The 15302-nt window shown below is 40.6% G+C and overlaps 1 protein-coding gene across 1 annotated transcript; it reads left to right on the forward strand.

The window, feature by feature from the left end:
* Positions 1-13411: 13411 nt before the first annotated feature.
* On the forward strand, positions 13412-14317 carry LOC118583754 (putative vomeronasal receptor-like protein 4). The gene has a single exon (XM_036187354.1). It carries the CDS (start codon positions 13415-13417, stop codon positions 14315-14317), a length of 903 nt encoding a protein of 300 aa, XP_036043247.1. The 5' UTR covers positions 13412-13414.
* Positions 14318-15302: the final 985 nt, after the last annotated feature.

Here is a 15302-nt window from a genome sequence, read left to right on the forward strand (position 1 = left end):
TTCCTGTCCTCAGGGTCCTTCTAATGTATTTCCATGATCATCAACTTCTCTAGTTATTTACAAAGCACTTCCTATGTGTCAGAGCTATTCTAAATCCAATGAGCAGGAGAGCAAGTGTCAGGAAGCATCCTTTATCAGAAGGTCACTTGCAAAGTGGGGATGACCAGGGAGAGAAGCTAATTCACAGCAGCAGGTGAATGCTTGGCATTGCAGGGTACCAAGCACTAAAGAACTGGTAAGAATAAACACTAAAAAGTAATTCCCAAGACATTGACATGTAATTGTGATTGCTAAAGAAACTCCATTTTATGGTAGACATCTACATTGATACCCACTAGCGATTTATCTCTGACTTCAGTCAGATGATAAATTCTCAGCTACCTTGACTCAGTAACCCCAAGCCAGAAATTTACAGCATGACCATTAACTTGTTATGATATGATTAACTGCTATTTTGGCATCTGTAACCTGCTTATACAGACACTGAAATATTGCTTTGGGGTGCCTTAATCATTTAAATTTGGTAGGTCTTGCTTGCTTTGGAAGACATTGAAGGTCTCCCTGTGTTTTTCACCTTAAAAAATAAAGGCCTTCATCATTCCTCTGTTTCACAACATGTCTGAGATTTAGCTTTAAGGCTGTTACCCTGTCAGCAGCTAGTCAATGGATCTTTTAATTACAGTTGAGACCCTGGACTCAGGCCCGGGGATCCAGAATAGGCCCCAGAGGATCTTGATAGGCCATGGGGAACCCAGACCACAACTGCCCCAGATTTGCAAATTGCAAGCAAAACAAAAGAATTGCCAACCAATGTGCTTCTCAAGTTTGGACTGATTGTGAGCTGCCTTCTCTTTTGGAGTTCCAGCATTTGGAGAGACAAGGGCGGGACTGAACACAAATGTAGACCCAATCTCTGGGACACACTTATATGTAACTTAAAGTCAAATCTTGTGTCTCTTTTTGAGACTAAATAGACAACAAGAAGAAGTCTGCAAGATATTTTGGATTAAGAGAGTTTTTTATATGATGATTTTTGTCAAAAAATAAAAAATGTAAATAAAAAACAACTATGCTTATTAAATAAAATATATGTAATAAGAAATGTTTATAAATTCCTATGCTCTACTCAGGTTAACAATAAATGACTTAAAGGTGTATTATAGTCCCTTTGTCTTTGCTAACCTCATTAAGCTTTAGCTGTTTGGATAAATGAGACTTAGTGGAAACTGTGATATTCTATAATGGCACACTATGAAAAGATCAAGAAAATAAGATTCCCAATCTCTCTGCAGGCTATATTTATGGCTTTATAAAATTTCCAATCTCTCTATCAGCTGCATTTGTGATTTAAAATTTTATTTTGATACTAAAAGAGCTTCAATTTAAAAAATGTAATTTCTAAAGCTAAGATTTAACAGGAGTAAAACTGTAAAATCCTAACCTTATAAAAGCTGCTAATTTGCTATAAATTACTAAATATAATTAGTACATACAAGTTAATAGTCATTCACCTTATAAATGATCAAATTCTTTAATGTGTTCAGGACTATGCTTATAGTCAAGCTAAGGACAAATGTAATTCAATTACATCATCAAGCTTTATAGCCTTCTCTATATATTTTCAAGGTTAAGCCTGAAGCAAGTAACTAAAAACAAATAAAGTTTATTTAAAATCAGGTATACTAAATAAATTAAATGTTGGCCCTCAAATACCTCAGAGTTCTACTGAATGTGGTATTTAAAATGTTTAACAAAAAATCTTCCATGATATTCAAAACTGTCAGCTCCTAGAGGCAGCCTCAAGGTTTCCTCCAGAGTAGATGACAGGGCTCAAACAGCTCTATCTGAATTGTCACAGCACTAACCACTAGGCCAAGAACTGCTCCATGCCATTAGGACCCTGCCCAAACTCTGGACAAGCAGGACACTGGAGAATTGACTGTCTCTCTTTGCCTTGCCAATGTAGGCCAGTCTTTCAAGTTCCTCATCCACAGGAATTCTGTCCTATCTTCTGGGTCTGGCAGCTAAAGTTAATAAAGCCCTATGTGGCAATGGAAGAATTAATTCTGACCTGCCCTATGGTTCAGTTTCTAGGGAGTTGGCAGGGATTCTCACTATGCCACCATGCCAAAGACCAACAACCTCTGCCCTAAAGACCACCATGGAAGAGCCTAGGGTAACCATTTAGGTATGTCTCTGCCATTTTAATTGATACAGAGGCCATTTGAATTATAATTCCTGCTCAAATTTATCCTCAGATCTCAGATGTTGACAGCTAACTAGCTTTATTAGGTTGACAACAGCAAGGACCCAGTTCCTCCAAAGCTGGCTGGTCAGTCGATTGCATATGTTAAAAACAAAACAAAATCAGGCTTTGATTTTTCTAGAGATACTAGGTCTCCAGCTAAAAAAGGCAGACTCATACAGTTCACCTTGCAAACAGGCTTCACATTATAAGAACTTTGGAGTTTCTAAAGGTTGTGTCTAGGAAAATGATTTAAAAATGAAGGCTCTAAAGATATAAGGATATAAAAGCTTAAATTATAAGAGTCTAAGAAAGCAATTTAATGTATATACATGCAAATTATAGAGGTCTGGGGATATAAAAGCTTAAGTAAATTGTGAGGGTCTGAAAAGGTAATTTAAGGCAAGTTGTAAAGGTTTAAAACTTATGTAAAAAAATTAAAAACTTTCCAGAGTTCTTTCCCTCTCACTGTGCTATTATTATATTAAGACTCTAAAAGCTCAGAGTTTTAACATTAATAAATGAAGTTAAAATTTCCCCTGATATCTTTGACTTTACCTTCTGTTTCTAGTCTATATTTGCTCCATCAGATTTCCAAGCAACTAGAGACTGTAAACTGCTCCAAACCCACCAGCCTCAGGTGGTCCTTCAAAACTAGCAAGCTCTGGACTTACTAAAAGCCATTTTAAGCCATATGCTTCTGAGAAAATTTCCTACCAGCTTGAGCCCCAGTTTCAAACCAGCGTTCCAGACTGCTCCAAAGTTACCTGCACTTTGATAGACCCAGGTGGTCCAACATAACCTAGACAGCAAAACCAATATATCCTGCCTCCTCCCAGCCTTTGGTGAGCATTCCAGCCTTCCTGAGCCCTGAACATGGCATCCTAACTTCAGATGAGAATCAGTTACAAAAGAAAGTACCCTGCCCCTTATCATTAACAAAATGCTGGAATATTAGATCCAAAGGAAATTAGTTTCTCTTCCCCTACCAAAAGGAGTCACTTCCCTTCTCTCTGGCAGAAGGGACAAATAGCTATGGATGATGTCTATTTCATACCAAAGTTCAGAAGTTCCTTTTGGTTATGCTTTTTATCACAGCAACGGAAACCTTGCCTAAAGAAATGCAAAATTAGCACAATTACAAATATGAATGTGTAGGAGATTGAGAACTGAATCTGGAAACAATTTTGCATTGGCAAGTATTCAGGGGACAAACGAGTAGGTTTCCCCATGACAGTCTCAATGCTTGGCCAGGTGCTGGTTCACGTCCTTCCCATCACTATACTCTCTGATCCACTCTGTTCTCACAGCAGGAACACACATGTCTAGCTAGAAGTCACACTGACCATCCTTCATCCCTTAGATGATTACAGGTTTCCTTTTTTATAGTATGATTGATGTAGAAACATGAAATCCATATTTTACCATTAAAATCATATATTATATACATATATATATGGATAATTAAAAAGAGATTGAAGTTTGATGTACTAAACCTTTTAAATCAAGAAATCCAGGAAACTTCATGCAGGATATATCTTAGTATGTCTGCATCCAAACATATATAAAGAAATTTCTAAAATTCAAAAGTGAACATAATCTTCAAAGTGTTCTGAGAGAAACAAGAGATTATCTGTAAGGAAGAAAGGCTTCCAAATAGCACTGTTTTCTCATAAGACACCATGAAAATGAAACAGAACTCAGTTGATTATCTTCCCTTAGGAAATACCTTCTCTGTCTGATGGCACAGAATGGCAAACGGGTCTCCAGAAATTAGTGTCATTTGTCCCAAATACTCATTCACCTCTGAAAGTCCACACTAAGTTTCAGTCCCAACAACACCTGCATGATACCTAACTAAATGACCACAGGAATTTTTGTGACAGATAATTAGTGTGTATATAGGATAGCATAGCTGACGTGGGGTTTCACATTTCCCATGGGAGGTGGAGCGTAAAGAGACTGAGCACTAACTCAAACCTGGGACCTTACTGATTATCTGTTCTAGAGACTCAAGTAAGATTTGTTTAACTGGACCATGGGTTTTCCTCTTTGAGCTGATCAAGTAAGACTAAGGCAGAGCACTCTCTTAGTCAGGGTTTTTATTGCTGTGATAAAACACCATGACCAAAAGCAATTTGTGGAGGAAATTATTTATTTCAGCTTACACCCACTCTCAAGTCACACGAGACTCAAAGCAGGAACTGAAGCAGAGGCCACAGAGAAATACTGCTTATTAGCTTGTGACCTGTGGCTTGCTAAACCTACTTTCTTATAGAATTCCCCAAGACTACTAGCCAAGGGCCAGCACTGTCCACAATGAGCTGGGTCAATCACTAATCAAGATACTCCACAGATTTGCTGACATGCCTATCTCATAGAAGTATGTTCTCAGTTACAAGTCCCTCTTCTTATATATGTCAGATTTATATCAAGTTGACAAAAAACAACCAACAGAGGCTCTCCTTTACTTCAGTTCCACAGATACCCAACTCTGTGATCAACCAGTCATACCAAAGATTGCTGTGAGTAGAGCTACTATGATCTCTGTCTGTTACTGTAACCATGACAGCCTATTCCCTCAGATTCAGATTATCTCAATGTGACCAGGGAATTCCATGTCAATAGGGAAGATCCACCACTGAGTTTTGGTGCTGAAGCTGTTCATTGTGGTGGTATTGTGTTCCCCAAAATATTGTGCACCCTAATAAACTTATCTGGGGTCAGAGACAGAACAACCACAATATTAAACATACAGGATAGGTGGTGGTAGCATACACCTTTAATCCTAGCATTCCAGAGGCAGAAATCCATCTGTTTAAGGATATAGCCAAGCATGGTGACTCAAGCCTTTAATGCCAGAAAGCAAGCCTTTAATCCCAGGGAGTGACGGCAGAAAGAGAAAGATATATAAGGTGTGAAGACCAGAAACTAGAAGCATTTGGCTGGTTAAGCTTTTAGGCTTCTAGCAGCAGTTCAGCTGAGATCCATTCGGATATGAGGACTCAGAGGCTTCCAGTCTGAGGAAACAGGATCAGCTGAGGAACTGGAAAAGTGAGGAAGTTGTGGCTTGTTCTGCTTCTCTGATCTTCCAGCATTCACCCCAATACCTGGCTTGGGTTGTTTTTCTTAATAAGACCTTTTAAGATTCCTGCTACAGTTCTTCCTGGTGAAGTTCTTTCTCATGGGAATAACCTGGACAGGGTCTCACTATGTAGTCTTGGCTGGCCTGGAAGTCACAGAGATCTGACTTCCAAGTGCCGGGGTTACCACCACACTCTGCCAAGAATCTAACAGAAATAGAGCTAAAGAACTTTTGAAGAAAGCACAGTTTGGATTTAATTGGAGTCTTACTTCAAATAAATTAAGGGAAATTAATGAAAACAGATAATTGAATAATTGATAACTGAACAACTACTGTGTGAAAACTGCTAGATGTCATATTTTAATAAAGAATTAGTAGTATTACAGTATTTCCATACTTGTCATTATTTACCATCCTTTATTAAGTTATTTATTCAAGTTTTTAGCGCTGGAATGAAAGAATAAATTGGTTTTTTTTTTTTTTTAAATATCCTAGTGTAGTGAGGAGAAAATGAGTCAGAAAACTGAAAAAGTAATCTCAAAGAGGCGACAAATGGAGGCTGCTGGCAGATCCTCAGTCCTTTAGGGTGAGACTCTGTAGAAATGCATAGTTCCCATTCCCCATGAATACACAGATGTATCAAGATGCAAGCTGAGGAAACCTGAGGGCTAAAAGGGTTCTCCCACCCTGGCAACCCTTCTGGGACCTGAGAAAGCTTGAAGCAGGCCAGTCTCCTGGAAACCGAATGGTAGAACCTTCTGAGGTCGAAGGGGATAAGAAGCCACCAAAGCAGCTGCATTGATCCTCCCAGTCTGCTCCCTCCAGTCATACAAAGCAAAACAGCTGATTCTCACCAACCAGCTGCAGCCGAACGATTGCTCTAGTGAATCTAAAATGTCTTTAAGCCTTTCTGTGTTTTGTGCATTGGTCATTTTGAGGAATCTATCAAGTAGTTTGCAGATATCTGTGATTTAGGACTAGTCTTTTAGTCTGTTTATGAATAAACTGGGATTATGAGTTTAGGGAGACAATGCAAAAGAGATGAGATGCTCTTTTCGTCTCCTCTGTTGTAGACTGATGTTTCTTTCCCACCCCTCCCAGAAACTGTATGTTGGAATTCTAACCTGTATCAGGATACTACCAGGAAGAATGGCATTTGAAAGCTGGGCAGTAGTGGCTCACTCTTTTAATTCCAGCACTCAGGAAGCAGAGGAGGAGGCCAGCCTGGTGTACAAAGTGAGTTCCAAAACAACCAGAGCTATTACAAAAAGAAATCCTCTCTCAAAAAGACAAAAAAAAAACATTTGGGGGTAGATTGGCCTTGAGGGAAGAGACATCATGTGGGGTGGACCCTGTTAATGTGACATACCACTGATGACTTTAAACCTGATCACTAATGACAAAGCAGTGTTGCTCAGATTTCTCTCTTTTTATACAGATTCATTATATTTTAGATTTTCTATATTTTTTGGAAATGTAGGTGGGTTGGCTCAGCCATCATTTAACAAAGTGAGGATGATGGTGTCTCCAGCTTTATTTCAAAGTTTTCTGTCAAAAAGATTTTGTATTTATTTATTTATGCAAAAATCATCTTACAGAGCATGTTCTCATGGATTATATTATGTTTCAGGTTATGTTTCCATGGCATGAACTTTGGGCTTTTTTTCCTTTCTTTATATTGTAAAATTTGTTGTTGTTAAAATTTCTCTACCATATAAGCTTATAATTTGGGGGATGAAATAGATTGGAAAGATTTACTGAAGGGTGAGGTATAACTACTTTGTGAGGACAAGGACTCTGAAGACAGCAACACCTCCCCCAAGTGGTTAGTTCATAAAATAAGTTAGTGTGTGTTAATAGTTAACAGAAATGGTAAGACCTTGAGGGGAAATTATTTGTAATTCATACCATGACAGTTACCATGTACATGTTTTTGTATGGGAGGTTTTTGACTATATGAAAGATCCATTATAACTCAACCATGAATGGGCCTTATTATGATGCTGTGTGTGTGTAAGATCAGGTTTTCCCTGTCTGATTAATGCAAATGCATGACTATTCTGCATTATCTTGTCAAATAACAATATCTTCTCAACCGTGAAAGATAGCTTAAGCTCTCCATTGTGCCAGGAAAATTCTGGGTTCTATAAGAAAGCATGCTAAGCAAGCCATAGGGAGCATGCTAGTAGGCAGCATTCTTCATGGCCTCTGTCTCCAGTTTCCTGACTTAAATGACCCTAAAGATTTCACTAGAAATTTCTTGGATCTGACCATTAAAAAAAAAAAACCATAGAATATAAAGTCAATATATAAATCCAAAGATATTTTATGTGCTAATAAAAACAACATTGAGACAAAATCAGCAAAACAATACTTTTAGGAATAGTCTCAAACAATAAAAAGAAATAACTAAAAATAAACCTCAATAAATCCTCCTGGAAAAATAAGTCAACATGTAAAGAATGATCTTGGACCCTATTTTTCATCCTGTGTAAAAGGCAGTTCAAGACAAATCACAGACTTCATGTGAAGCCCCAAATTCTACAGCAGAGAAAATTCTTCAGGATGTAGATGTAGGCAAACACATGCTACACAAAACATTCTTGTGCCAAATCATGAAACATTGCTCAGATCTATATGTCTCTTCCCTGAGATCTAGCTAAAACCAAAATATAAATTTGGTTTTAATGTAATAATATAAATTTCTGTAAAGAAATGTCAACTTACATAAAAACAATATAGTAAAAAATAAATAATTAAGCCTAGGAGAACTTGAGAGTTTAATGAAATAATTGTGGAAGGAAGGAGATGAAAACTGTGTATCAGGCACTGAGATTCCACAGTGGCCTTGCTTCTTCCTGACATAGTGACAACTTTGGAAACTGAAGTTTCACTGATATTTTATGGTAGCCAATAACTTTGTAAACCCTGGAGATACACAGGTTGACAAACAAACATCACCAGATCAGGAAACGGGGAAGGGTGAGCCTGAGGATCTTCCTTCCCTACCTGAGATGGAAAGGTGAGTGTCGGGGGCCAGAATGCTGGACCTTCCACTGACAGATGTCCCCCAGCAGACTTGAGCATCTCTGTTGCCGCAGTGTTCGGGATCTGCTCTCATCACAGAGCTCCAGGGTGACCTGTGCATGAGGCCATCTCAGTGCTTCAACCAGAAACCAATTTCTGAGAATTCACTGTTCTTCAGCCTCTGCTGTGTCCTTTTTGTAGTAGGAATCTTAAATGGTCTTATTAATAAAATCAAACCTGAATCCAGTTATTGGGGTGAATGCTGGAAGATCAGAGAAGCAGAACAAGCCACAGCTACCTCACCTTGCCAATACCTCAGCTGATCCTGTTTCCTCAGACTGGAAGCCTCTGTGTCCTCATCCAAATAGATCTCAGCTGAACTGCTGCTCAAAAGCCTGAAAGCTTAACCAGCCTAGTTCCTGGTCCTCACGTCTTATAAACCTTTCTGCTTTCTGCCATCACTCCCTGGGATTAAAGGCATGAGTCACCCTGCCTGGCTGTTTCCACTGTGGCCTTGGATCCATGCCTCCAGAAGGCTAGGATTAAAGGTGTGTGTGCCACCATTTTCTGGCCTCTGTATCTAGTGGCTGTTCTGTTCTCTGACCCCAGATAAGTTTATTAGGGTGTACAATATTTTGGGGAACACAATACCACCACACTGCTTTATGACACTGGCTGCATCATTGGAGTTTAGAAATTTTATTCACCCAATTTTGGTGAGTTTCTGGGCTCCAAACCTTTTGCTTTTTTACTGTATTGCTTAATCCTATGTTGACTGAATTCAAATGGCAATGTTCTTTTATGAATCCACCCTGGGAGTCTCCTTAAATTCACACATACTACATTATATGTGAAAATAATGAAATGTTTGAAATACTGAATAAAAGAAAAACTGTTCTCAATTGATCAGTGACCTTAAAGAGGATTCAGAAAACAGGATAACAGAGGTGAATTCGGGATGTAGATCAGAAAGTCAGCAATCCATATTAGACATTCAGCAAGAAAATTGAGATACTGAAGAAAAGAGAAACAAGCGGGAGGAGAAATGGAGAATTCAGCCAGGAGGGAGCTGACTCCTCTGTAGAGTCAGCACTCAGAGCAAGAGACAGACGACAGCCCTCCAAAATGTCCCCTGCTGCCCCACCCTGGACATCACATCTGAAGACCAGCCACTGACTCGGGCCCTTGAACATTTTTGTTCATGGTGTTACTGAGCTTTAAAAAATAAAATAAAATAAATTTTATTTTTATTAGATTCATTCATTTAATGTGTGTTTTGCCTGCCTGGATGTTGGTATACCATATGTGTGCTTGATGACCATATAGGTCAGAAGATGGCATTAGATCCCCTGGAGCTATATATGGTTGTGAACTTCTCTGTGTGTGCTTGGAATTGAACCTAGGTCCTCTGTTGGAACAAGTGCTTAACCACTGAGCCATCTCTCCAGCCCTGGTGTTACTCAAGTTGGAAATGTTTAGAGAAAATTGTTCAATTTCTCAGAAGTTTCTCCCAATTCAATTCCTCTCTTGGGGGTAAAGGAGGAAAAATTCCCAGGAGCCAGGAAACTCACATTGCTGTCCATCCTCACAGTCCTCCTTGTCTCCACACAGGGACTGTAATTAGGAACAGAAAGTTTCTGCCTCAGCAAATGGCAGGGCTCCAGGGAGAGCACAGAGGTGGCATCCAGGATGGAGAGGTGCATAAGGAGCCCTTTTCCCCTGGAGAAGGAAGCTCCTGATGGTGACATCCTTACAGCAGTGACACTTGCTGGGAACACAGGGCTAAGGGTGATCAACGGGGCCTGGCTGTGCTGTGAGAACACCACCCTGAGCCCTGCACAGACTCCACAGGTTAGTGTTCCATCACGTCGTCACTGAAGCTGCCTTTCACCCTGCAGAGATGCTGTGAGGTAGGATGGGGAGAGAAGGCGGGGAGACAAGGGTCTGGGCTCCTCTGTCGCTGTGAAAGAGGAAAGTGACAAGATCCAGGGAAAAAGCAGTCTCCCGATCCCACCCGCCATGCACAATAGTTTCCATGTCCATGAAGGAGCCGTGTGCAGCTGTGTGGGGTGCTCTGGGCCAGAGATGCTCATGACAGCCCCGGCAGGTCTAGGAGACACGGGCTGAGATCTCAGCCTGAGTGTGAGGAGCTTTTCCTCTCTGCAGTCTCCAGTTTGTGTGTTTGTCCTCACAGGAGTGAAGGGTTCTGCTCAACAGTATCTCAGATCTGGATTCCTTTAGCTTCTCAGAAGGTGGAGGGGGGCTTTGCCCTTCTTTGTTGTGGTTTTATTGTTCCCGAAGCTTCCCTGTCCAGACTCAAAACCATCACGTGGCGTGCAAGAGCAGAGAATTGTGGGGGAAAGTGGCATGACACAAACTCACAGAACGTTGCTGTTAGTGTGTTTGACACTCGGCAGGCATGTCCTGAGCACTAGCACCTCTGCCCCAGTGAATCCTCACAACACACGTGAGTGGTACTAAGCATCATCTCCACGTTAGTGAGCCTTAAAGGGGCCAAGCTAAACGTTCAAAGCCAGGAGCAGAGCGGGAAGGAAAGGCGGGGTCTGACAGACAGGATAGCTGCTCACAAAGCTTGAGCTTGTTGGTTTTGCAATAATTCTTCTCTGGTTTATTGATTTCTCTCTCATACATTCAGACCTTGCATCTGCCCTAGAGTCCATGATCTATTTCTGAAAGAAAACCCTGACTTCATTAGTTTTACACAGGTTGCTCTTTGCTATTTTTTTTTTCTTTTTTTCCTCTTTGGTAGTGTCTTATGTATCCCAGGCTGGCCTCCCAGCTCATTATATATCTGAGAATGACTTTGAACTTCAGCTCTTCCTGCCTCCATCTCAGTGTTAGGATTAGAATTGTTCACCATCATGCCTGGTTTTATGTGGTGCTAGGGATTGATCCCAGGACTTATACATGCTAGGCAAGTGCTCTACCTACTGAGCTACATCTTCAGCCTTTTAAAAAAATTACTTACTTTATGTGTATGGATGTTTTGCCTGCATGTATGTCTGTGCACTATGTGCATGTGTGGTGGAGACCAGAGGAGGCTTTCAGATCCCCTGGAACTGGAGTTGCAGACATTGTGAGCAGCTACATGGGTATTGGGAACTAAACCCAGGTCCTCTAGAGCATCCAGTACTCTTAACTTCTGAACCATCTCTCCAGCTCCTTGCTATTTCTTACATGAGAGGAGTGAGGGTTGAGAAAGCTTTTTAAATATGTATGTAAATATCTCTTCATAATCACCTTGGAATAGGTGTGTGTGTGTGTGTGTGTGTGTTTGGGGGGTAGCTTTTTCAACTCAGATGTCACACTGTTTAGGAAAACAAATACAATTTCATCACTATAAGTTTTGCTACTGGCATCTCAGTGATCACATAGGACCATCTGAAAAGCTTGAGCAGATGAATACAGAGGGATTTTTGAGAGAAAATAAAGCATTGTTGATGAGTTTCATGAAGGACAACCCATCGCCTTCACTAAATTGGTTGAAGCCTGGTACCTTGCATCTTTGCACAAGTGAAGTACTAACTACTTATCGAATGCGCCATCCAACGTGAATTGACTTCTCCAGTATACTCAGCTTTATCAATCTTAAGGAAAGAGACCAACACCAATGTTTCTCCAAACTGGCTTGTCAGCTCATCCTTATGATTAAAGTGGTTTCAAAGCCAACAGCTTCCTTGAGCAACCTACAAACTTGTTGAGCAGGCATCATGCAAATACCCACATAAAATATACAAAATCAGTGTCTCTGAGGCCTGCTCATTGCCCAGTGCAGGAAGGGAGCTCGTACACAGGCAACAGCCTTCTGAGAGCAGGGGAAGCATAAGAGATGAAAGTAGGGTGCTATAATGCATGGTAGTTGGGGAAGACCAGCCTTGGGTATTGCATATTCCTGTGGAAAGGTAAGTGCCAACTTTACATTTGTAACAGGAGGTACAAGATAAGTCAGAAATAATTTAGATGAGGAGAAGATGACAAAGTGTAGAGGACAAACAGAAACTAAGGCTGTTGTGTGAAGCTCTCTGTATTTTGTAAGGGGTGAAACATGGAGTAAGTTTCTGCTTCAAGGCATCATTTTGACTGCAATAAACACAGTTTTAAAAAAAGAACAGAAAAAGACACCATTCATAAAATGGTGACAATCACAGTGTGAGATATTGGGGAAGACTCGCAGGTTGGGGGATTTCTGACTGAGACCATCACTAGACTGAACCAACCTTAAAACAATCAGCAAGCCATGCCTTTGTTAAGATGCTACAAGAACAGTTTTCTGGTGTTATATTGGGGAAAGTGTTCACAAACAAAAGAGTAAAAACAGGATAAATTGGAGTAACAGGAAATTGTCTTTAGTATAATTCTATTCATGCTGATTGGAAACACAATTTTTAATCACACTCAGTCCCACATTGAGGCCAGTGATCTAGACATTCATGCCCCCACTAAGTCACTAACATCTATATAATTTATGATCTAAAGGCTTGGGAAGAGGAGAATACCATATCATCTCCCCCGAGAAACTGGACCACTTGACCAAGAACAACTTTCTGAGAAGCTGAAAGCTTTTTATTAGTTCAACAATTGAGTGATGGTTGCATATGGGCAGTGAAGAAGACCAGGATGAGGAGCCAACACAGTCCATAAGCCTGAGGTCACACTGGATGTGAGGAGGGAAAAGGAAGAGGCCTGTCAGGACTGTGTTGTTTGGAAAACTGCCAAAGCGATGCCATGCATTTAGCTTTTGTCTGGGAAAAGCATGGTCATATGAACTTGAAGAATGAAGGATCTTTGTGAAAGATGGAAAACTATAAAGTTTATGTCCTGGTTGTAATTATTATCATTCCCACCAGAAGTGAAAACCAAAAACGAAAAACAAAATAAGCAAATCAAAAGAACAACAAACTATGACCAGGCATTATAAAGTAAAGAACCATATGTGTTTACATACTTGAGACCATTCTTTTTATCAGAATAAGCAGAGAAAAATCTTACGTGTTTTTCTTGATGATTTTTCCTAGTGCTGTGCATGAAGTCTAAAGATGAAAAGGAGCAACATCACCCAGGCAATAGTCTTCCTTTCTCTTGCTGGACCTGGAATTGTAGGAAATATCATAATATTCCTAAGATATTTGTACACGTCTGCTTTGGGGACTGAGAAGAAGCCTATAAACCTTATTCTCACCCACTTGGCATTTTCTAATATGATCATTATTTGCACCACAGGGGTCACAGATATAGCTACACTGTTTTATTTCAGAAACTTCCTCGTCGATATTGGCTGTAAAGCTATGGTTTATCTGGCAAGGATGGCACGGGGCCTCTCCATCTGCACCACCTGTCTCCTCAGCATGGTCCAGGCTGTCACCATCAGTCCCAAGGCCACCCTTTGGACAAGACTAAAACCACAGACCTCATGGCAAGTTCTTCCCTTTCTCCTCCTCTTTTGGATTGTTAATGTTCTCATAAGCTCCAACTTGCTCTACTACATCAAAGCAGGTGGTGGCTTGAACATATCTACACCTGGAACATTCATTGGCCATTGCTATATGCTGCCATCCAGAAATATAATCAAGTGGCTATTCCTCTCTCTCATGACTCTTCGTGATGTCATCTTTCAGAGTCTGATGGGCTGGAGCAGTGGGTCCATGGCTCTCCATCTTTATAAACATCACAAGCAAGTCCTCCACCTTCACAGCTCCAGGCTTGAAAACAATTCCCCTCCAGAAATCAGAGCTACATGGAGTGTGCTCATTCTAATGTCCTGCTTTCTTTTCTTCTATTGGGTAGATTTCATTCTCTCTTTATACACAGGTTTCACAGTGACACATGATTCTATTTTACTAAATATTAAAACATTTCTAGAACTTGGTTACGCTAGTTTCAGCCCCTATGTTCTGATCAGCCGAGATGTCCACATTCCTAATGTTTTGCATGCTCACTGAGAAGTGTTGAAATTACATTCTACATCTATTCTCTATGGGCCAAAGGTGTGTACGTTGTAAATTGCTTTGTCATGGTGAATTTTAGAGGCAGAGGACATATGTTTGCTGTGTAGCACAAGCTCACCTTGAGGTGACTCAGAATCCCAAATCTGATATTACAGGCAATTCCCACCAAACTGCCATTTGCCTTACTGTTTTGGAATATCACAACATCAAATTAAATAAGTTCAGAGTTTCCAGGAAGGTGGAAAGTTGATAGTTACCGTTTTCCCATTCCACCAACCTTGTCATGTGACTTTTAGCTTCTCTTTAGCACTGGAGAAAATGCTGGAGGTAAAGCTAATATCAGAAATCAGTACTTCGTTTTTCCCCCAAACCCAGAGCATGAGAGCAAGAGAGGGTTGGTGGAGATGGGGAGGTGACCCTTATCTAAGGTGAGCCTACATAGCAGAGTAAAGATGACAGTGAGTGAGATGAGTGATGTCACCACAGCAAGGCAAATTTAGTCAACAACTGAATGACAGCTAGGCTCCAAAGCTGCAAAGAAAACTAGTGTAAAGTATCACAACAGGACACTGAAAAATGGGCTCTCTCAAATGATGTCATCATGGGTCTGGAGACAATGCTCCTGACCAGGGCCTCACTGGCACACTGATTGTAAATACCTCACTGACAGATTGCTAACACTGGAGCTAGCTCCCAGTGACTCACTATGGCCTATAGTGATATCCTGGTGTTTGCTAAGGCTCCTTGCCCCCTGAATCTCAGATTCCATTTTCCCTTATGCTGTGTAGATGCATCTTGTTGACCTACATACAAGGGAATGATAGTGCTAAGGGGACACTGGGGATCTGCTTGGTGAAGCTGAGGTGGCATGACCTTACCAAGCAGTAGGACATTGGTGGCACTAAGAACTCCACAGCCTCCAACCCAAGTGGACCTAGAGAGTCCAGAAATTGCACTGAACCCACATCCTCAATATACT

This window comes from Onychomys torridus, chromosome 5, assembly GCF_903995425.1.
Source record: "Onychomys torridus chromosome 5, mOncTor1.1, whole genome shotgun sequence".
NCBI lineage: Eukaryota > Metazoa > Chordata > Mammalia > Rodentia > Cricetidae > Onychomys > Onychomys torridus.